We start from the raw sequence: 23,541 nt of genomic DNA on the forward strand, positions 1-23,541 counted from the left end.
TGTCCTGGGAAAGTGGGCCTGAAAAAGACTAATTTGCATGTTTCACATTATCTGTAAGAATATTTATTACAGTCGTATTGGGGGGGAAAAAAAGCTTATACCCACAGAGAGTGGATAAAGCTTTAAACCACAGTAAGTAGGGCACAGGCTGTGTGCAAGTGAAATGTGCCCTGCTTCATGTACTCCATGACACTGATCTCTGGGCAAGAGCGTTAAGCAAGGGTAATAAGGAGTTGACTGAATTGAATGGAATTCAGCTCAAGACAGAAATCTGGACTTCGCTCAGTGTCATCTCAGTATGACAACATTAATAAGAGCTGAGTATTTTTTTTAACCAGTTATTTTACTTACCTCAAAGGAATTTCCTCACATCCTGATTCTAGGAAGAAAGTAGCTTACCTGAGGATCATAATACATGAGCACAAAAAGAAGCTAATCTTAGCATGTTAGAAACTGTATATCCTAATAGAATACAGAAAGATGATTTCCTTGGCAGGTTTGTAAACTCATAATTTTCCTAAATGAAGTTACAATAGAAACTCCCTATGTGAAGTACCTGGCAGAGTTCCCTGAGAAGATACAGGTCACTTCTTTTAAAGCAAATATCTACTGCTCTGCTGATTATAGCTGGATAGTTTTAGTATATATCAGAATGTGTGTAGCAGTTATATGGATGTATATACTAAATTTGTCACACTTGTGTTAAATCTGTCATCCCTTTTACCACACAACTTAATCAACAAATGGAGCAGCAAACTAAAAATCCCCCAACAACTGAAATTGAATGGTAATGAAGGAAGGGTGGGGGGATAGCACACTTCTCTTTTTTGTAAACTGCTATCTCTTTTCTGTTTATTTCTTCTACTTTTGTTATGTTACCCTATGTGTAGCATTGTGGGCTATCATGGAGGTTGCTGCTTGAAAAGGGACTTGGAATTGTAACATCTGGAAGTTGCCCTTGCCTTGGGACAAAATGCAGTTCGCAAGGATGGGTGGAGTAGAAAAAGCAACCAGTAACCACAACTCCCAACTGTCTTTCCACACACCCACTCCCTCTTACTCTGTAGCCAGAATAAATAACACTTTTCTGCAGTGATCAGCATGAAGTAGTGTAGCTTCGTGCATTAAGCTGTACAACATCCTGAAATTCAAAAGAAACGTTTATAACATATATCTTCTTGTCTTCTCTAGTTCGCTAAAATGCCTACCTTTTTCCTTCCTATTCTTGAGGGATCAATCAGCCTAGGTACTGATCCATACTCAAAGAACGATTCCTAAATTCACTAATGTAGCAGAACCAACTTCTTTTGTCAGTATGTTCAGACAGTTCAGAGAACTTTCTACCACCAGTTTAACTAACAAAGCATTCCCCTCTTCTTTGTTTGCTTCTATTTGGTAATTAGCAACTTTACCTACAGGAATTTTATCATCTCATTAAATGAACATGGTTCGCTGTCTGATCTCTGCTGAAGATTAACATCATCTAGGCTTTAAAGGAAAACATTAGCCACCTACTGATAGGTAGGCCACAACAGCCTAATGTATCTGTGCTCTTGAAAGTATTGAGGATGTGGACATGGTCTACTGTAGGTGTGAGATCACCTCTGAACTTTTTTGCCTCTCATTTTTCTCCTAAATGCTGGCTTATGTAAACTTGGCAGTGATAGGCAGCAGGGCTCAAAAATCTCTTCAATTGATATGGCTGTCACTGAGAGGACACGTGTCTACACAATTACTGCCAAGGGAGATCTCAGGAAAAGGCAAACCATGCTCTTAACAGCCTCATGAAAAGTTGCACAAGGTTCCTCCTGGCAAATGAGAAATATTACGAGTTTAATAGAACGTGTGTAATTCACAGTTACATTCATCTTGTGAACGTATGTGCCACGTAGATACTTGGCTATGGTGATTGTAACTCGTTTTCACTCTGGCTATAAAGACACTTGTATCCTTGTCCGTGATAGATGCAAACTGGAGTCCTGTGCCACAATTCATCTTCCAATATTCCACCCAGGGAAATAACGACTTTCTTTTCACAGAATCACAGAATGGTTGAGGTTGGAAGGGACCTCTGGAGATCATCTAGTCCAACCCCCCTGCTCAAGCAGGGTCACCTACAGCACATTGCACACAATTGTGTCCAGATGGTTTTTGAATATCTCCAGCGAAGGAGACTGCACAGCCTCTCTGGGCAACCTGTTCCAATGCTCTGTCACCCTCACAGTGAAGAAGTTTTTTCTCAGGTTCAGATGGAACTTCCTGTGGTTCAGTTTCTGCCCATTGCCTCTTGTCCTGTTGCTGGGCACCACGGAGAAGAGTCTGTCCCCATCCTCTTGACACCCTTCAGATACTTGTACACATTGATGAGATCCCCTCTCAGTCTTCTCTTCTCCAGGCTGAACAGGCCCACCTCTCACAGCCTTTCCTCATAGGAGAGATGCTCCGTATCCCTTCATCATCTTCGTAGCCCTTCGCTGGACTTGCTCCGGGAGCTTCATGTCTCTCTTGTACTGGGGAGCCCAGAACTGGACACAGTACTCCAGGGGAGGCCTCCCCAGGGCTGAGTAGAGGGGCAGGATTACCTCCCTCGACTTGCTGGCAACATTCTTCCTAATGCACCCCAGGATCCCATCGGCCTTCTTGGCCACAAGGGCACTTTACTGCCTCGTGGCTAACTTGTTGTCCACCAGGACTGCCAAGTCCTTTTCTGCAGAGCTGCTTTCCGGCAGGTCAGCCCCCAACCTGTGCTGGTGCTTGGGGTTATACGTGGACCCTGCAGGGATGCAGGACCTTGCACTTGCCTTTGTTGAATTTCATGGGGTTCCTCTCTGCCCATCTCTCCAGCCTGTCCAGATCCTTCTGAGAGGTAGCACAGCCCTCTGGGGTATCAGGCATTCCTCCCAGTTTTGTATTATCAGCAAACTTGCTGAGGAGGCACTCTATCCCTTCATCCAAGTCACTGACGAATTAGTTAAACAGTATTGGACCCAGGACTGACCCCTGGGGGACACTGCTAGCTACAGGCCTCCAACTGCACTCAGTGCCACTGACCACAACCCTCTGAGCTCTGCCATCCAGCCAGTTCTCCATCCACCTCACTGTCTGCTCATCCAGCCTGCCCTTCCTGAGCTTGCCTATGGGGATGTGATGGGAGACGGTGTCAGAAGCCTTGCTGAGGTCAAGGTAGAGAAGTATGTGAAGTGAAAGAGAACTTGGCATCTGAAGGTGCTAGTTTCAGATTGTTCTGTGGATAGCTTTTTGTTTCCAGATACTTGATACCATATGCAAGGGATTTGTTGGTTTCTTCCCCCGTGTCCCAGTTTTATACCTGACTGATACACTTCTAAGTCCTGCACTAAGAAGGCAATCTGAAGGGGGGGAGGGAGGACAAACAGAAAACCATTTCATAATCATATGATATAACGCTTCCCAAAATCTAGCTGTGTTACTTTTTACGACTTGTGGATCTTGATCGCTTCTGTCACCTGTCTACTGTTGTTCTCCCTGCCTTTGCTTTTGTGTAGGGTTCTGCTGTACTCATCAAAGTGCTGTGTACAGACCTTCTTTATGGGCTCAATCTGCTGGATCAGTTTCTGACTAGCAGGTGATAAATATGAGACTTGTTGCACTGTCTGACAGAAATAAATCATACTAATATAGTAAAGGGATTACACTTATTATTGGACATTCATAAGTATGAAGGCATTTTGGTTCTAATTCTGCTATCCTTGCTTGATGGGACATTGTGTCAAAGAGGAGGAAAAATTGTATGTTTTGTTTTTAAGCCCATTCCTAAAGCAACTGAGTAAATATTGTTGCTAGTATATTGGTGCATCTGAGTCTGAACAAGCTGAGTTGTGATAGTGCTTTTTTTCCCTGTTTTTAATGCTTCTAAATAAAGCACTAGCTGAACTTCCAAAATCCATTTTTATATCACCTCTGTATTTCCAAAGACTCTGACTTGGTAGTTACAAGGTCTGATATACTAAGGATGTGGAGTGATGTCTATAAGCCTTTATAAGGGGTTTTGTGGTGTCTGTTTTATTCCTGTTCTGTCTTAGATCATTTTAAATTTTTTTTAATCAAAGGTATTGTATTGTAAAAGGACTTGGTGTTCATAAACTGAACCTTCTTGAAGTTGGAAAATCCAGTGCAACATGCACCTGTACTTTAGCACTCCTGTACTTATTCTCTAGATCAAATGCCATAGTTGTTTTCTAATAAAATTCAGTATATAGTAATTTAGAAACAGACTCTCTGCATAATTTTTAAATGTTTCCTTCAAGTTGAGGTGTAGTATCTTTTTACTTTTTTCTAAATCCAAGAAAAATTTCAGATTTTAAAAATGCAGCTGATCTGTATAATATTCGATGGTTGCAACATAGTATGCTCACTGAGATCAATGAATACGTGAGTTACAATAAGGCATTGCGCACTCAGGATTGGATGCTGTGATTGTTTCATCTTGCTCAGTTTCTGATTTGGGTTTTTTTTTCCATGTTCTTGTTTCATTTTTTGCATTTGAGTTCGTTTGATGTTTTTGTTTATAGTCAAATAAAAAAAAAAATCCCTCTTTTTTCCAGAGCTGTTAAAACAAACTAGTGATTGTTCAAACTACAGAATGTGTTTATTTTAATGTTTATATATTTCGAGGGGGGTGAGGGAAGCATTTAGATTAATTCTGTTTACCCACTTTTAAAAAAAGGGAATTTGCCACATCAATTAGTTATTTTTTTTAATATTCTCGTTACTTGAAGATACATCTCCTGAAATCAAAATGACCTCTGCATAAATGAAAGCAAGCTTAATATTGTGGTTTCTGCTTGTGCAGGCCTGTAAGAAGTAAGGCATTATCTATAATATGTAAAATGCCCTGGCAGATTTTTTTTTTCTTTTTTTTGCCTGATCTAGACAAATACTTGTCTTTCATTGAAGAATATTATCTATAATACGAGATTTCACTTGTAGTATATAACCTTTGCATTCAAAAACATTTCTTTCTGCTCTTAAAATTTTGTTGATATTTATTTTTAGATTCATAGGGAACAGAAATAAATATTTCTGTACCTATATTCAGTTTCTCCTGTTCACTTCTCTACTGAGCGTTTTCCTTGAAACTGTAAGCAGTATAGCATAACAATCATGTCTTTAGCAAAGAAGGTCTGGACACAAATCTCTGAACTTGGAGATGCTAGTTCAAGTGAAGCAAAAGGTTGCTTGTGTAATACAATTTTTCCCTCCCCAGCGTAGAAAGCTAAAACAGCGTAGGAATTTGGGTAATCTTCTTGAATGATTGAAATTTTGTCTTCTAAGAACAATTAAGTTTCAGACAGTTTTAAAGATAATTTTATTGATGTTTTTTTCACAGTCATGGCATAGAATGACAGTGTATTAGGGATGCTGTAGTTTTTATGATAAATGGGTCTGGGACAGCTACTTGAATTAGAATGATGATTTCTTGCATGTTTTCAAATTCAGTTCTAGTGTGGATGATCCAGCAAGATCACTGCATGCTAAGAGGTTTTTTTTTTTTTTTTTTTACCCGTGTTAGATACAAGTAGTTGTCAGTCTGAATAGTGACATGAAAATTCAGAAACAGGTTGGTTTGTTTTTAATTCAGAAGGGAAGTACTGATTACAGGCTGTTTTATTTGTTTGAATGGCTTATGTATTTTGAAAGTAACTGGAAGCTCTTTCTTATTTATGATAAGAACAGAGGAAATGAAATAGTACACTACTTGAACTGTTCCGTTTCCAAGCAAAATCTTATTTTAGTTCATCTAGAGATTTTTTTTACATGTTTAATTTACTTTAAATATAAGCATAGACATATAGACAAGAATATATATATATATGCACACATACACTTGTATATTAAAATATAAATATATACTTACAAAACTAAATGCAGTGCTTCTAATGGATATGTTATGCTGCATTGGTAAAGATTAGGGTGTTTGCCAAACCTGGTTTGCTTGGATACCATATCAGTGCCGAGGGTGCCAAGTGGCTGCATGTGGTCAGCTTCTTTGTTCTGTGCTTCTTGGATTGGAAGTAAGGGGAGGCAATGCAGGAGATGTCCCCACTCCCTGCAGCACCCACAGTGTCATCAGCACTGGTAGTCCTGGAGGTGGAGGGCAAAAGACTTGGCTGCAGCTTTGGGGTGTGTGGGGGTACTGAGCAGGAGAGGGCAGCAGCAGAGGGCTTGAAGAGGGCTTGTGTGGGTGATGGTACCTTATGCCTTTGTGTGGTGGCAAGCTCTTCTCAAGAAGAAGCTTTTGGGCTTACAGTGTTTGCTGCTTAGGTCGAACTTTCCTATTTATCCTCTGAAGCGGTCTGAATTTTAGGGCTGCTGCTTTTAGCACCATTGACTATAGCATGAATCTCCTGGATGCTGCTTTGAGTGATAAATGCATTATTAACATATCATATTGAAGTATTGGATTTGTCTTTTCTGTTCGCAGTGTAGTTTGATATGGGGTGTTGCCAGTTGCAGCTTGCGTACAAAAGTCATTAGGAGTTTGAAGGAGTGCTTCAAAAAATCAGACTGTGTGGATACAATGCTGTCAAATACCTAAAACATCACAGATCAAAGGCTGAAAGTGGACTGAATTTATAGTAGATTTGATGAAATCATGTTTTTTTTTTTTTTCAGATTGCTTTTTTCATAGAGTTACAAATGAAAGCACTATGTCAGATGTCTGTCTTGAATCTTCCTCCCTTCACTGTTTGAGCGTTAAGAAATCAAGGTTGTTAAGTATTCAGGAAAATCATGCTTAACGTTGTAGGCTAGAAATTCTGTGGTGTTTTTTTGATGAGCTGAGTAAACAACAGTAATGGTTATATTTGACGGTAGTCACAATGGTGTGCTTTCTTTTTCCTAGGTGGCTCTTTTTTAATGCAGTAGTGTCATTAGCTGGCTGAAGACTAAACATGAGAATAGCAGGTAAGCGCACTCAGTGAAATCAGACTTTTGTAACTTGTGAAAAAGGATGTAGGCAGCATTAATGAGTAAAGGATAGCTGTGACAGTAATACCAAGTTTTAAAATATGCACAGTGGTTTTGTTATGACGTTGCTGTCCCATTTTACTGAGCTTTAAGGAAGCGCGTTTTGGAATTGGGAATGGTCTGAGAGCAAGCAGTCGGTTACAGCACTTTAACTATCTTCAGTGACTAGTTAAGGTGCCGTGACTTGATCAACTTTGGCTGCAATTCTGTAAGACGGTGAAGGAATAAGAAAATGGCTAATTGCTATGTCTTAAGCAATTTCTTCCTCACCTCACACCCCAACCAGAAGTGTCATGCATCATTATAATATAGTGTTTGAAGCTTCTGGAACGGTTAGTGGGAGTTTGAAAGCTGTGAGAACTTGTATTAACATACAAGTTCAGTCCAATGTCTGAGAAATTGATTTTATTTGAAAGTATATAGGAGTTGTAAGATTTACGATATTACATTGCCAAAGAGATCGTGTAAGAAAATGTTAATTTAGAAGTTTCCTTGCAGTAGCATAGCCTGTTGCATTTGTACGGCAATTGAACAGTTTTGACATTCTGATACCTTACACTGTAATTAAAAAGTTGTATGGTTACATTGCAGGAGGCATAACTGTTGGCCTTTGTAGAGGGGGGTGACGCTTTCTTTTCCAATTGAGTTAAACATTAACCTTTTTAGCTGCCTGAAAGTAGTTCTGATTTCTGTCACTGCTTCTAAAATTATCATTCAGGGTAGTTAGGAAAGCTCAAGAATGGATATATGGTCTTGTTAATTGCAGTAAATGTAGCTGGGAGCCACCTATTAGAGGGAAAGCAAAGCCAATAGAGCGCTGGGGAAATACTATAATTTTTAGAAGCTGGACAAATCACCTAGAAGATAACCTTTCCCAGATCTTTCTTCTCTTCCATCTAACTTCTGATTTTGTTGCCAAAACTTACAGACAAAAAGATACGACAGTTCATACAGAGTGTTTAGCCTGTAGCAAACACTACAGGAAATACTAGGAGAATATTTCTCACCTCCGTTAGTGGGAGCCCATTCAATTGTACTGAAACGCTCAGAATATTAAGTAGAGGAATGGTTAGCGCTCGTACTGAGTTCTTACTCATTTCTTCCACCATCTACCCAAACAACGTGCTCTCCAAGTGCCATTTGCTATATGGCACATTCCAAACTGTGGTACCATCTTGTCTTTTTAAGTAGTGTTACTTTTGCAGACCTTTTTTCTGCTTTTTAATGCAAGTTCAGATTACTTGTTTTCTTTAGCGCTTACCTGTCATTCACTTTCCTTCAGATGCAGTTGTCTTTGGAGTCCCAGCTTAATGTTCTTAAATTAAGTTTGTTTTTGTATTTTTTTTTCTTTATGTAATGCATGTGTGCTCACACATGCATGGCTCTTTCCTGACCTATCCCCTCTCTTTCTATCTACTTATCTTCCGCCCCCTCCCCCGCCCCCCTTTGGAAGGATTGATTAACAAACATCTCTCATCCTTCTGAAAGCTGAGTAATCTATCTATTTTAAGGTTTTCTAAACAGCCCTTCTCAGCCCAGTCTGACCTCTGCAGGAGTACATAAGATCTTTTCTGAATAATTTATTTGGCTGGTAATCCAAGAAAGACAAGCATTCTGTAGGGTCACTTCTCCCAGAGCTGTTTAACACACCGGCGTGAAACAGGGAGATGGGCTGTTGATCAGATGGCTCTTCACCTAAATATGACTTAAAATAATCACTTCTAGTTCCAGACAGGCAGTAATTTACAATAAACTGAGTGCAGCGTATTGTGTAAAATCTATTGGAAAATAATGTTAGAAAATGGCAAATGTGTCATTGGAACAGCAGGCTTCATGGTGGTACTAAGCATACCTGAGTTTCTGTTTCAGTTATAAATCCCTCTGACTGTGTCCTTCCCGCCCTTCTCCTTGCCAGGTGGCTTGACCTCTCGGCACCACAAGAAACTTAGGCTTGTAAAGCTTAAAGCCACCTGAGACCTCCTCAACACATTAATAGGGGGAAGGGAAAGCTACTGCTTTTTAAAGAAGAGATAATTTAAAAAAAAAAAAGTTTGCTAACTTGATTTTTGAAGATCAGGAGTTAAAATTGATTAACAAGGAGGCAGAGAGGCATTTTTTTGTTTGTTTGTTTGTTTTAAATGTAAAACTCGGGCTTGACTAACCAAAGCAGCCAAGCTGCAGTATATGAACAGCCTCATAATTGCTCAGTCTGGGTCGCACATTAAAATAGAGGTATCTCAGTCTGAAGACAAATAGAAAGGGAGTATTTATGAACAGTGAGCAACAGGGACGTATGGCTAAGAACCAAGGAAGTGGGATGGGGGGAATGGGACTTTCTGCTTTGGAGAGCAGCCAGTTGTTCAGCTTAGTTCATCATGTTCAGCTGGATTTCCATGAAAAAGTCTGTACTTTCTCCTAGTTGCTGAGCTGAGTTAGTTTACTGTGAGGTCAGACAAGCATGAAGCTTGGAGAAAGAAGGGAGGTGAGATTTCATGGTTGGGAGCAGCGTATGTGTTTGATGCAGCACCCTGATAGACTGACTCAGTTGCACCCTACGTTACAATGTTCTTTTCTTGTCGATTATTTTTGTTTGGCAAGTCCCACAATTTTTCATCCTGTTTCTGAAAGCAGTTCACCTTAATGTAACCTGATAGAGATTTCTCATGTAGTTAATTTTGGTAAAGTTTAATGTTATCATTTGCAAATAATTTTTTGAAACTTTTTCTCTGCTTCTCAATAGGTGCTGCAAAGTTGGTAGTAGTTGTAGCAATATTTTTATTGACATTTTATGTCATATCTCAAGTTTTTGAAATAAAAATGGATGCAAACTTAGGACACATATTTGGTAAGTGGTGACTTTGTTTTTCTAGATACCTATTAATATTTATTTTGAGCCGTAATCAAGAGTAACAAATTGTTTTTGCTATAAGGTTGATTTAGACTCTTGCACTTCAGAATAATTTTTTGTTTAATGTATATACTTTTGATTATTTTCATATATGAAATATTTAACGTACATTCTTAGTATCTTGTCTTGCAATTGTACACAGTTTTACCTGATTTTCTGTTTACTGTTACTTACCATCTTAGTTGAGAGTTGTAAACTATGTAACTGATATGTACAATTGAGTGTGCAATAATCAGAACATTTCAGAGGTGCCAAATTCTACACAAAAAGCGATTATAAACTTAATGGTTTAAAATTCAGGGCATATTTTGAACCAACTTTGTCTTGAAAGGGGCTTCTCTTTAGGAAGCCTCATTTTAGGCACATGGATGGGATTCATATTACTTTAACTGCAGGCTCCAGTGTGAGCATGTGAGCATCCACATCTGAACCAGTCATCATAGGCATCTCTAATAATCACTGAAGAGACAGGTTCTGTTAAGTATCTCAGGCATCTGCATGATGAGGTCACTTGTGACCCTCCCTGTCCAAAGAAAGGGAGTCTTAAATGACTGGGTTCAGATGTACTGGAGTTGTAGACTTCCAGCATTAGTGAAAGAAGTCCAATTCTGGTAAAGCTTCTAGTCTGTACTTTTGCGGGGTTGGGTAAAATCAGGTTGTAAAAAAGGAATTCATTTCACTCCAATAGCCACACCTCCACAGGCCCCTTGTTGTTTTGTATCTCTCTCTCTGTGCTTGTCTTCACTGGAGAGCCGTAAATTAAGGCAGTGCCTCAAAACATGGTCCCTGATCATTTTCATTCCTCTACTGTGTAAAGGCTTGTGTCTTACTTCAGAACATAATGTTCACTTTTATTTGATACTTTAATCAATCTATTTTTATAGATGTACGAGAAGGTTTAAAATTTGTAGGTTATTTTACAGTAAATAACATAGTAAAATCTTGTCAAACTTTTTTTTGCATTTTAGCTAGATCAGCACTGGATGCAGCTGCACGCTGTGAGTATTCATGTGCATGTGTTACTGCTGGGACTTGCTTTCACTAAAGACAGAAAGAATGTTGGATTTTCATAGTTAGGAAAGTCTTAATTACACTTAAAATGCAATCAAAAACCATTTTTCCTCTTTCCCTACCTTTCCTGAATTTCTGGCAAAAAATGGTTTTGCCAGCATTTTGGCACAGTTCTGTTTTGTGGCTTTTGATGACCGTGCTAGGGGGCAAGCAAAGGGGTGGGAACAAGGGAGTAGAGTAAAGAAGTACTGCAGGAACCTAGATTAGTTTAAGCTGCTGTGAAACTGCACCATGAAGTATGGCTTACCTCTGCTCTGTTTGAGTTCTTGTGGAAAATTAACTAATTAATTATTTAACCATTAGCTTACCTGTACTGTTGTCCTTAAAGTCCTGTTTCCTTTTGATAGCTACAAAACCTCCAAGATACAAATGTGGGATTTCTAAAGCTTGTCCTGAAAAGCACTTTGCATTCAAAATGGCAAGTGGAGCAGCAAACGTAGTTGGGCCTAAAATTTGTGTAGAAGATAATGTGTGAGTATTTTTACGTGTTATCTGTAAGCATCTCTTTAAAATGATGTCTTGGATCATGTTGCATGCACAGTCAGTAATTCAAATGATTTTTTTGTTTGTAAGTTTGCTTTGCCTACATAATGACCACATGAACAAATTATCACAGATCAAGTTGTAATATAAAACACATTTGATCCTCTGCAGAAAATGCTGAAGTGTATGCCACTTTAATAAATGCAAGACACCTTATGCTTTATTTTAGGTTTACAGACTTGCAGAATAGTCAGGCTTTGTAAGGTGAGGAGTAGACTTGCCTGAGTAACTTTTTCTTGTGCGTCTAATAGTAATTCAGTTAAGAATTTTATTTTTAAGTAATTACTCCTGATACTTCTAATTGAATGTCATCAGCTAGAACTGGACTGTGGAATTGTCTTTTGCAAGTCATCTTTTGAGCCTTTTATTTCCATAGGACTAATAACAAAACATTTTCCACCTGTAAAGGATGACTTCAAAAGGAAAAAGTAATATTTTAATGATTAGTAGTTATTTAATTGATAGCTATAGTTGCTAAATTTAAAATAACTGTGAAATGAAATTCACTTTTTGTAGTATTTCCGTAATGTGTACTTAAGGGCATCTTTTTTCAATCAGTTCCTTCAAGTCCTGTATTTCTAATAACAGTATTTTTAATGCAGCAGTATCAACAATACTATGCCTAGAGCTTTTAGCTGCATATCTTTAATATTCCCATTATGTGGATTACTGAGTGTTTATTTTAAAACTCTGTATTTCTTTGCTCTTAGGTTGTCACTGCTCCTTATCACCCCACAGTACATGAGTTCGCATAATACAATCTATCCAGTCAATTTTGGATGTCACAAGGCAAAAAAGACACACTATCAGAACTACTAGATACGTTTTTAAGTATCAGCCACACTAGTCAGCCTTTGCTTTCCATTCATATTTTAATACTCCAGTTTAGCTGTTTCTCAGCCGTGCTGTTAGTACAGTATGATTCAGATAGCACATACAGCAATCAACGTTAATTAATTCTAGAGCAAATGTCAACTCTTTCATGAGCATCCAAACCTCATGTAACAGAGCTAACAGGGTAACTGATCTACTGAATTAGGTTTTCCATCACTGTATTCCATAATTAAAGTGACATCATAAGAGTAAGACAAGACTATTTTTACTGTTAACATTAGCAGTTTTGTTTGTAGTGGTGTCAAAATGGGTGATTTTTCTGACAATTACTCATGTGCATTATCTCCTCTTTGCTTTACTAGTTAAAGCATCAGCACTGTTGAAGTTTCAAGCAATTCTTATGCAAGGCCAGCTTCGCTTGAGCTTTTTTGAGGGTGTAAGACCACATTTGTGTAGAACCCCATTTGCAGCAGAACTTCCCTGTGGAGTCAGGGAGCACGGACGAAGCTACCATAGGCTCCCGGTCCACACTAACTGTAGCTAAAAGCTACTAGGTTGTTTCCGTTCTTACCACTTTATGACCTTGGACAGTCTTGCCTAATCTCTCTGCGTGTTATTTCTGTTGGTGTTGCAGAACTTGCCAGCTTCTCATTCTGGTTGCTAGGAGGCTTAATGTCTGTGAAGACATAGAGTGATTCAGTGATTAAAAGTTAAAGGGTGAAAGAAATATGTTAACTGTGGGGTTGTGATTTTATTAATGTCTCACTGGGAAATTGTTCTTGTCCAAAAAAAGTCCTCTATTATTTCACTAAAGAAGTGATGAAGGCGGTTGCTGGCAAGAAATCTTTCTTTCTTTTCATATTGGCACACAGCTATTGGAATCCTAAGTTCACTGTTTGCTTTGGCAAAAATCTCTGCTAATGCCTTCGGAGGAGGACTTTTAAATGTTTGTTTAAGCATGCACCAGAAAATTGGGTTAATATTATATGATCTGCTTTGTTCATAATGCATTTGACTAGTATTTTAAAAGCTCGCGAAATTTGTTGGTTGTAAATTTTTGGATGAATTCTAAAACTGAGGAACTGCTGCCCTCCTGTGAGGAATTTGCAGCATTACACCCCGTAGTAACTTAGCACACAAGACTATCCAGAGGATGTAAAATGATCTCATAACTATGAAAGAATGTATTTCCTGGGTGGTAGCTCTTTTTATTGTTCAAATAAACTGTTGACCTGAGTTTCTTGGCGTGATTTAGGTAGAGAAGTACAATTCGGGTGATTACGTTACTGTTTAGTCAAAACTGTTATTATTAAGTACTGCCCAGCCACTTCAGTCCCTGAATTTATATGCATAGAATTACCAGAAGGGAGCAAAAGTGAATTTGATTTCTTTTCTTCTTCGAGTTACTTTGGTTTGCCTAACGAGACTAAAATCTTCTTTTCTCCCTCTTTCTCTCTCCCTTTTTTTTTTTTTTTGTACTTCTTTAAAAATGTAATGGCTCGCAGTTAAGAAAAATAGTTGTCGTGTTTTAAGCGAAGCAGACATCTGAAATTGTGTGGAAGTTTTTGTGCGTCTGAGAAAGAGGTTAGCATAGTATGAGTACCTCCATTCAAAGTATTAACTTGACTGACAGTTGATTTAGTGGAGTGTTACATAATACTCCCTTCACGGATGTAGGTAATAATAAATATCTCTTTTAAATGCTAGATTGCTCAGATTCCCATAAGAGGTAAATCTCAGCATCTTCATTTTACGCTGCACATCAAAGAAGTGCAACAGTCAGGAGAGCGAGCTGGTCATTGCTGTCAAAACCAAAAGTCTCACGAATCCTAGTCTGGTGCCCTGTGCTGTTGCCTGATAAAACTTAAAGCAAGGTAGCTCAGTAGAGGTTATTCCAAGCAGGCCCAGAAATTAATCATTCCCTCCATCGTTCCAGAAATAGTTAAAAAAAAAAAAAAAAAAAAAAAGGGGGGGGGGAAGTTCCTTATTTTACTAGTATTCTGTCTTGTGTAATACTGAGCTATTTTTTCTCGTTATCTGCCACACATTCCTGAACAATAAATGAATAATAACTGAAGTACTGATTAAATAACTGAAGTACTGTTATCAGTGTTTTGCGTCTCATGTATATTATATTTGATCAGTGAAGGTCAAATAATGAATGAGTAGCCCGGCCTGGTAAAGGAGAACACGTTTGGCTGTGCTCCTTTCTGTTTCAAAACCAAACCTTCCAAAAAGCTGCTAAAATGACTCTTCCCCCTTCTTGGGTGATGAATGTTTTAATCCTTGAAAACTACAAGACTGTCTGTGTGTCTGCTTTCTGTGTTACAAAGTAGTTCATAGAAACTGTTCCTCTTTATTTTCAGGCCTTATCACAGTTAGGACCCGGGCCTACAAGGGGTTGTTGTTACCAGTCCTTTGTTTATGGCAGTGGTGTCAGATAGCTCCTTGAGAAGGGTAATGAATTCCAGCCTGACAGCAGGTATTTTCCCCAGTCCTCTTGCACCCGCACAGACCTGGATGGCTGGAAGGTTCTCCCAGAATTGTACGGCTCTGATATGACAGAACCATCATCCGATTTTGAAGTTTATTTGTGAGCTACGTGCATTTTGTTGTTCTGCAGCCTAGCAATGTTTGGCCTGAGTATTCTTTTGCCTTCCTTGTGTTTACTTCTCGTGTGTTGATTGTCAGCATTAATATCCGATATGACTATTGTGAAGTGCAAGAGAAGTGAATGCATATGTGTCTCTACTTATATGTGTAGACCTACTCAAGCCTTTTTTTTCCATCTGATATGCTTTCTACTCCCCTAGCCAGCCAGTAGCTCATCCATTTGAATATTTCTCTTTTAGCTAGAATTGTACGCTGTGCTGCTTGTACCCCAGTTACTGGGCACTAATGCCACAAATAGTCTGCAATTTTTGTTGGAAGTAATTGATCTGAGGCATTGTAGCATCATGTTTGTCTATTCCATGGCCGTTCTGCATTGGTAGTTTGTGTCCACCTAGAATATAGCAGTCCTTTGGCTCTTCAGTTGTTGTCATCCAGTGAAGTTCTAAGCTTTGGCTGAGTTTTTGAAGGCTTGTAAACCCCGAGTGCATGTTGCTGTAATCTGTGTTACTAGACACAAATTTTATGCTGTTTCTTTTGCTCTTGAAGTCAATTCCAGTTATTTTCCATGGTAATTTATCTTCCTCTGCACAATACTTCTCAGTTTGTGTCGCTTAACCAACACATTGTACGCACTAACGTTCAGGTCCTTACTGATATTAAAAAAGATCCATAACCTGATTCTTGAAGAACTCCATTAGCACATTAGCAGTATCTCTTCATCCTGATAATTTGCCTTTTAAAACTGCCTATTAGTACTTCTCTAGCCTGTCCTTTGCTGGCTAGTGCTTCAAATTGTTCTGTGGTGGTGTGTGGGTGGTGGGTTGTTTTTTTAGTTTAGTTATTACTTTGTTCTCCTGTCTTGGAAGGACATAATCCAAAGTAGGAAAAAATATACTGTAATCATCTAATCATCCTCAAAATATTAAAACTTGCTGATGCTGCTTCATGGATTTGGAAGAAGGGACAATATTGTCATACTTCTTTACAAGTAATTTTTCAGTGCAGGTTTTGTTTTATTAGGAGGCCGTTGTCGTGTTTGTGGCGCAGTAATCTTGCGGTAGAATGTTTCACCACGTTCCTTAATAACTAATACTCTTTTTGTATTGGTATTATATATATATATTTTTTTAATTTTTTGAGACCAGTTTTTAAATCAGAAACTAAAGCTCCTAATAAAGAGAAGCAGAGATTATTACTGAAAAGTAAAATGCGTAGTTTTGCTTTGGTTTGTGTAAATACTTCTCTTCTAGCAATAACAGAGCAGTAGAAGGTTTTAGTATAGAAAAGGTTAGAAACTGGTTTTAACGGAGAAATCTGAAATATTTCCTGTATAGAATTCTAACTCTTATTGTGTGTATATGTGTGTGTTTCTGTGTCTGATCCCCCCAGTACTGTGCCCTATTTTGACTTATGTTTATTTACAGAGAATTTTGTAGTTAAAATGGAGAGAAGTTCTTATTCTTCTTGGTATGTTAAATGTCCACTACATTTTATATGAGCTAAGGAATGCGCTTAGAACTTCATAGCTTTTTTTCATTTATATTTTCAGTTTTTATTTGCCATGTGATTCTGTTGCATTAATGGAAAAATATGGAGCTCCTGCAGTGGCTAAAACACTTCTGGAATCCCCTGTTAACCAGAACTAAATTTTGCAATTTAGCAGAAAATTGCCAGTCTTCTGTTTCAAGAGTTATTGAGTTAGGGTTTTATTTTTATTCAGAATTTTTGGCAGATGGTATAACTTGGAAGACTAACAAGAATAACGTGGACTCTTTCATCTCTGCTACTTATTTAAAGCATAAGTTATTGTACCAAAAAATACAATCAACTGATAGTCTTTCATGCCTTCTCTGAAATAAGCTAGTACTGATTCAGCTCCTGATAAAGAGTTGTCTACTGAATTTTCCATTCATGTAAACTTTGGCTTATGTCCTCATCCTACACACAAAAGATAGCATCAGAGAGAGGAAGATTTTTGTATTACTTCCATGATAGACTGCTGCTTTTTTCTAGCCCATCACTAATGAGTTACCATGGGAAAGCTGATGCTACAGTCCTTCCAAAACATACGTCCTAAAGCCAGAATGGTCCAACTGAATCTGAAAATCATGTGATCACTGCAGAAATGACCTGTATAAAGTTTTAAACATAAATGTTGTACAAATCTGCAGCTTCTTCCCAGCACAAGCTGGGGAAGTTACAGCAATGCTGCTCAGGGTTAGATGCTGGTTAAAGCGTCTGATGCAGCGTGTTTGAAATTGATAAGGCTTGCACCTGTGTGCTGAAACACTTTCTTGCATCCGAGCTGGATTTCTTCATTATGTTCATAGTTTCAACCCTTATTCCTATTACTCCTTGTTTATGTCAACCTTTTAATGTCTAGCTTTGAAGCATTAATGGCAGGGATATTTGGGCCTGTGTAATGGAGGCAGAACAGAGATTTTCGTACAGTACAGTCCTTCAGACAGTGCCATAAAAGAGGGTTGTGGGGGGTTTCTAAGCTGCTTCTCAGCAGAGTGGTACACCCGCCTCGATCTAGGGCACCCTAACTAACAAACCTGCCTTTCCCAGTAGCTCTTTCCCAGTAGCTCATGAAGTAATTGTTGTTCTAGATTACAGAAATTTTGTGGGAATGCATAAATGTACTCCAGGATTATGCTCAACTTTAGTTTAGGTCCTATCAGTGTATTAACTATTTCCCTTGGATTTAGATTTCCTATGATAGATGAAAATAGCTGTCTGCTTTGCCTTTCTTGTGTATTAGCATGATGCTGCAGTATTCACTTTAAATAGTTTGCTTAGGTTACCTTTTAAACTTACTAACACATTTCAGTTCTTCTTGTGTTTATGAAAAAAGAGTAAGTCTTGGTTACATGACTGGGCTAGGCCCCTTCAAAATATTATTTATATTTCAGGCTCTTTAACTGCAAAAAATTTTCTTAGCTGCATTAATAGCACTTTATTTTTAGTGGCATTTTTCATATATGCATACTTTGAAACAAAATATGCTATTAGTAACTCATAACAGTTTTATGAAGCTGAAATGTTGGTTGAAATTATTAAAATCTCTTATGTCTACCTGATGTTTTTCTATTTATAAAAGAAACTTATTAATTTTAATAACTTATGAAAACATAAAATAAGATGAACATTCCAGCTGTATAAAATATGAGAGTCTACTTAAAGCTATTTTACGGAAAAGATGATTAAATGATCAAATGAAATGGATACACGCCTGGGGATACTTGATCTACTGTTCTCAATTCAGTGGTCCCATGAGGGCACCTAACTTAGTTCTAGGAGATTCTGTTTTGTTTAAGTAATCATATACGTGTGCTCTTTCAAGTATGCATGTCTTACAATTTGATTGTTCCTATTTAAAAATCAAGATAAAAAATGAAATATTTCATATCAGAAGATTGTCCTTTCACAAATAAAATTGTGTGTTTATTTTGTTTCAGTTTAATGAGTGGAGTTAAAAACAATGTTGGCAGAGGAATAAATGTGGCCTTGGTCAATGGTAAGTGATATTTTAAATGAGCAGTGTGTCTTCATTTTCATTTTCTGAAATTCTTTTTAAGCCATGTAAGGTATGATGAAAGGTAAGCAGAAAAGGAGGTACTCAGCAGATTTATGCTGAGACTGATATCAGATCTTAATGCTTATACTTCTTTGTTAGCACAGAGTTATAATGTGGGAAAACTCAGTGCTGCTTCTTCTTTTTCTAAAAATACGTGGTAAAAATAGTCATGTGGAGTGCTGTGATGACTTTTTCAGGTATTTCTTTTCCTAATGCACATATAAAATGGAAAGTGACCAGAGATGCATGCTGCTGCTTTTGACCTTCTACACTGTCACCACTAACAGAATTCTGTAGACTAAATTCTTCTCTTACAGTATTTTCAGTGAAACTTAGTTAAAAATTTTATCTGTTGTTACATGGGAAGTCCAGCTCATTATTCCCTAGCCTGGAGATCAGTATATTCTATTAGTTCCATGTCTACAGATCTGGTCCCTAAAAATGTCTGTGGTTATGTAATTGTGTTCATGATTCTGAACTTTCGTTAAAAAAAAAACAAATTTACCAGTATGTCAGCTTGAAAGTTGAAATGTGATGTCTACTGGCAGGTTTGTCCTTAATGTGTAGCAAGTAATTGCTCGGTAGCATTGAGGTTGCACTTGTCATTTCACTGGAATATAACTTCATGTTATTTTTGGATTGTACTCAGGTTTACATCATCTAAAATATGACTTGAACAATACTTACCTAATCCTATTTTGCCCTCCTAAATTGCCTCAGTCTGTTCAAACCTAAATTTCCTACCTTCATATTAGATAGCTGTCAGTCTTCCTGTTTGTCTTCTAAATGAATGTATATATAAAAAACAAAACCCTAAATTCCGTCAAAAACTGCCATTGTAGACATCATAGGAACAAAGTCAAATACTAACGGCATGTTATGTTATCCGTTTTCTTCTCCATTTGTTCTCAAAGTTTAAACTAAATCGACTAAGAATCTCCAGTCTGCAGCAAAACATGCCGTGTAATTTTGATCTTCCTTTCCCTGTGGCACTGATGTGTCAGTACCTAAAACTGTACACTCTCTATTTTTTGCAAAAAGAAGTTAATAAATCAAAAGTAGATATGTGAAGTGGATTTTCCATATTATTTGGTTTTGGATTTTTTTATATTCCACTTGAAATAAAATTAGAAGTTTCCATCTTCTCTTTTCTCTCTTGCTTTTTCCTGCACCTTTACCACACCTTAGTGGTTTGGGAAAGGAGCGCTCTTCATAAAAATTAATGTGGTAATTGATGATTTATATGGGTGTCTTCTGCAGCATTTTCTCTGAAAGTTTTCAAAAGTGTCATTAAAAGGGGTTTGGGCATATTGTCTGTAAACTAATTTTTGGCTATTCTATGACACCAAATACTTGTTTTCTCCAGGTAAAACGGGAGAACCAATAGACACCAAATTCTTTGACATGTGGGGAGGAGGTAGGTGTGGTTAACTGAGCGTGCTGGAGAGAACAGCTAAAACGCTCTTTTTGTGTGTGCGTGTGTGTTCTCCTTGCGCAGGCTGCATTTTCTGTGCTGGCTGAAGCTGTTATGGGAGTGCTTTACCTCTACTTTTGTAATTATGAGGAGAGTACAACTAAAAACAAACGCAGATAGTTTAGGGGGAGAGGTGGCTGATCTGTGTGCAAGAGCGCAAGCATGCTTGTGCTCCTGAGTAGTTATCCCACTTGTATTTGCCTATGCCAAAACAGCACATAAACTGTAATAGTAAGGGAGGGTTTTGGTGATCATAAATCCCCTTTATAGCTGAACACATTACTGCATTATTTAATTTTGGTAGCTTTTCTTCCACTGCCTAATTTGGTAATGGGAGTATTTTTCCATTCCAAGTGCCAGCATCTTCGGTTTATTAACATCATGTAGTTCAAAATAGAAAGGAGTGATCGTTATATCATCGCTCAATATTCATGAAACTTTTCCTACAAAATATAAGTGCTCTTTCTCTGGAGCATGTTGTCTTTTTCTCACTTAAGATCTTTTTATAAACTTATGCTTCTAAATACTATTTTTAAGGAACGTCTCTAAATTAAGTAGACATTGTGGATGTCTAAATATGGCATTGTTGCTCATTAGTAAGCAATTCTTTGTTCTCTCTTTTCAGATGTGGCACCATTTATTGAATTCCTGAAGTCCATCCAGGATGGAACCATAGTGTTAATGGGAACATATGATGATGGTGCAACCAAGTATGTCATTGATTTATACAGTAAATATTGCTTAAACTTTTAGATGCTGTTTTGTACTGAAAAATAGGATTTTTTAACAATCACTTTTGATAAAGCTTTGCTTTTCCAGTAAGATGGATCTGAAACTGCTTTCTGTTGATTAATTTTATAAGGCTCTTGTGGTTTGGAGAAAACAAAGCAAAACTAACCAGGTGTAATGGGTTCTGCATGTACTTACTTAAAGGAATGTGAGGTGTATATTTTTGTGATTCCCTCAGGACAAAGAAACAATAAATTACTTATTAAATTAGATTTATTAGCTGAAATGTCCCTTGGTATTTGAACAACTAAATAGGCTGGACATTAATAGATTATTAATTTGCAATTGCCATATCAATACACGTACATGGATTTTTGTTTATTTTGGGGGGCTGGAGGCGATCTCTTTTTGGTGTTTTTGTTTGCTATTGATGCAAACAAGAAGACAGTGGTAGGGCTAATGATGAGTCCAGCAGATTGTTTACTAATAGCTACTAAGAATGTATTTGGATGTAGGATATTGTATTTATTTTTTAAACTCAGACTCTTATTCTACCTGGATTTGAAGACCCTATAGGTTTCTAGCCATTCTCATAGAATTTATCCCCCACCCCACCCCCTTTTTTGTATATATACTGTCAAGGGCATATTTTTGCTCTTCCTGGTAATGCGTTCAGTCTATGCTAGTAAATTCAGATGTGCCCAGACACAGAACGCGACTGCTAGAATGTATCCTGATATGAATTTGGTCTGTTCCATCTAGCACCTTCCTCAAAAAGCTCCAGAGGAGAATTTGTTTGTTAGAACAATCCGGAGACTGTTTGCGTTAGCTCTTGCCCATAGCCTTCCTTTTCAGGAATCTGAGAGTTTGCTAGCGTGTGCGTGGTCTGCCTCAACTCGCTGGCCTCAGTGTTCAGAACTGTTCCAGACTGAAGCTGTTTAATTTACTAATGTAGACATAAGCCTAAGAATCCCTAGTTCTCTAAGCATTATTTTCAACCTGCCCTTTGGTCATCCTTAATAGAGATTAAAATTTATTGTAGAAATTTGTATTGTTACCTACTCTTCACTTAAATCCTCTTGTCCAAAGGATTTCTTTTCACAGTTGAAATGTATAAGTTTTTTTTTTCCTTTTCCCTTAGTGTCTTAATCATATTTAATTTTTTAAGATGTTCTCTACATTTTTATACCTTTTCGTTTGTTCTGTCATCCTCATCTGGTCTGTATTTTTTTTTCCTCCAGTAGCAGATTGATATAGGACCAGCTTTCCTATGACAGGGTCCTAATTTGCCATACACGATATTTGCAATGTGCAATGTTTGCAGTAAATGGTTAAAAGTGGCTGTATGCTCCCTTCTTTTGGGAGAAGAAAGCAGTTTAAAAGTGGTTGTTTCTTTATCCGTAAGGCTTAATCTACAAACTATTATTGTATCTACTTCTTGACTTGTTAGTTTTTCCTTGCCTGCTGTTTTTCTTCTGATATTTTAGAAAAGTACAGTTAGTTTATTTCAATAATCATGTCTCCATGGATATTTCTGAAAGCTTGTGTGATAGTTTTGAAAGCTTTCTGTGATACCAGCTTAACAGGAAGGTGTTTGGCCCATCTGCTGGCAGCCAGATACTACTGCTTATTACTGAAAATGAGCAGAAAAGCCTTACCCCGGTTCTTGATGGTAATACCAAAATCATAAATGGCCAGTGCTTGAGAACAATTACAATTTTGAAGATTCAGGATGTTTAAAAGAAAAATCTTATTTTGAGAGGTTTTTTTTAAAGATGCAAGCTGTTCTACATACAATGCTCTAATATTCTGGAAATTTGTGGGGGTGGAGGGTGCAAATAACTCCCAAACTCCTAAAAATAACTTGATCATTTTTATCATTTTGGTTGGAATGACTTGTGCAACTGTATCTCATTAAGTAGTAACAGTCAGAAATTGTGTATTGTTTAGTAATTGGACAAAAATAATAGCTGGCAGAAAGTAAAGAAAGGCTATCTGGAGGTTTTGGAATGATAGCTTATTCCACAGAATAACTTTCTCTTCTATATTAAAATTATCTCATTTGAACTTGCAGGCAACAAGCTGTGCTGTGGGAGAACGTTTTGACTCTTAAGTTAATTGGTCTGAGCAAGCTAGAACCTTTTTGGAGTAGTTAGGTCATTCTTTTAACCTGAAAGAGCTTTTATTTTATCTAGACTTTAGCTTAAGCCTGCAAACAATTTTTAATTTAAAGGTGTGGGTTTTTGGGGTTTTTTTGTTTGTTTGCTTGTTTTTGCCTGTAGAATTGCTAAAATGACTCAAGTTGTATGCGTAAGTTCTCATAGGGTATGGTTTGTGGCTTTGGTTGCTGATAGGTTTGTATGCTAGTTGATGGAGGTTATAATGTTAGAGGGCACAGCTCATTAGATCAGATGATTTCAAAACTAGAATTACCTGATTTCAAAAGATAGATCTTGCCTAATGTTGACCAACTTAAACTATATTTAATCAGATTAAAGCTGAATGGTGCATTGAACAATGAAAGCTCTGAGGATGTATGTTTTATTCATGTGTTTAACTTCTCTGTTTTGTTCAAGGCTTAATGAGGAAGCACGGAAGCTGATTGCTGAATTGGGAAGCACGTCCATTACTAACCTTGGCTTCAGAGACAACTGGGTCTTTTGTGGTGGAAAAGGAATTAAGACTAAAAGCCCATTTGAACAGGTCTGCGATGTTATAATTTGTTGGAGTTTAGCAGCTTACCTTATATTAAAACCATAGCCTGTGGATGAATACCATGAG

At 37.6% G+C, this 23,541-nt stretch overlaps 1 protein-coding gene across 3 annotated transcripts in view; it reads left to right on the forward strand.

The window, feature by feature from the left end:
• The window catches only part of FAM3C (FAM3 metabolism regulating signaling molecule C), a 34,444-nt gene that overhangs the window by 8,138 nt on the left and 2,765 nt on the right, over positions 1–23,541 (forward strand). For all 3 annotated transcript variants that reach the window (XM_068932267.1, XM_068932276.1, XM_009687321.2), the window contains 8 exons: positions 6,884–6,945; positions 9,749–9,853; positions 10,885–10,914; positions 11,335–11,458; positions 18,439–18,497; positions 19,924–19,974; positions 20,657–20,741; positions 23,337–23,463. In XM_068932267.1, the coding sequence (XP_068788368.1) occupies positions 6,933–6,945; positions 9,749–9,853; positions 10,885–10,914; positions 11,335–11,458; positions 18,439–18,497; positions 19,924–19,974; positions 20,657–20,741; positions 23,337–23,463 (594 nt within the window). In that variant the 5' untranslated portion in view covers positions 6,884–6,932. The remainder of the gene's footprint in view (positions 1–6,883; positions 6,946–9,748; positions 9,854–10,884; positions 10,915–11,334; positions 11,459–18,438; positions 18,498–19,923; positions 19,975–20,656; positions 20,742–23,336; positions 23,464–23,541) is intronic.

This window comes from Struthio camelus, chromosome 1, assembly GCF_040807025.1.
Source record: "Struthio camelus isolate bStrCam1 chromosome 1, bStrCam1.hap1, whole genome shotgun sequence".
Classification (NCBI taxonomy): Eukaryota; Metazoa; Chordata; class Aves; order Struthioniformes; family Struthionidae; genus Struthio; species Struthio camelus.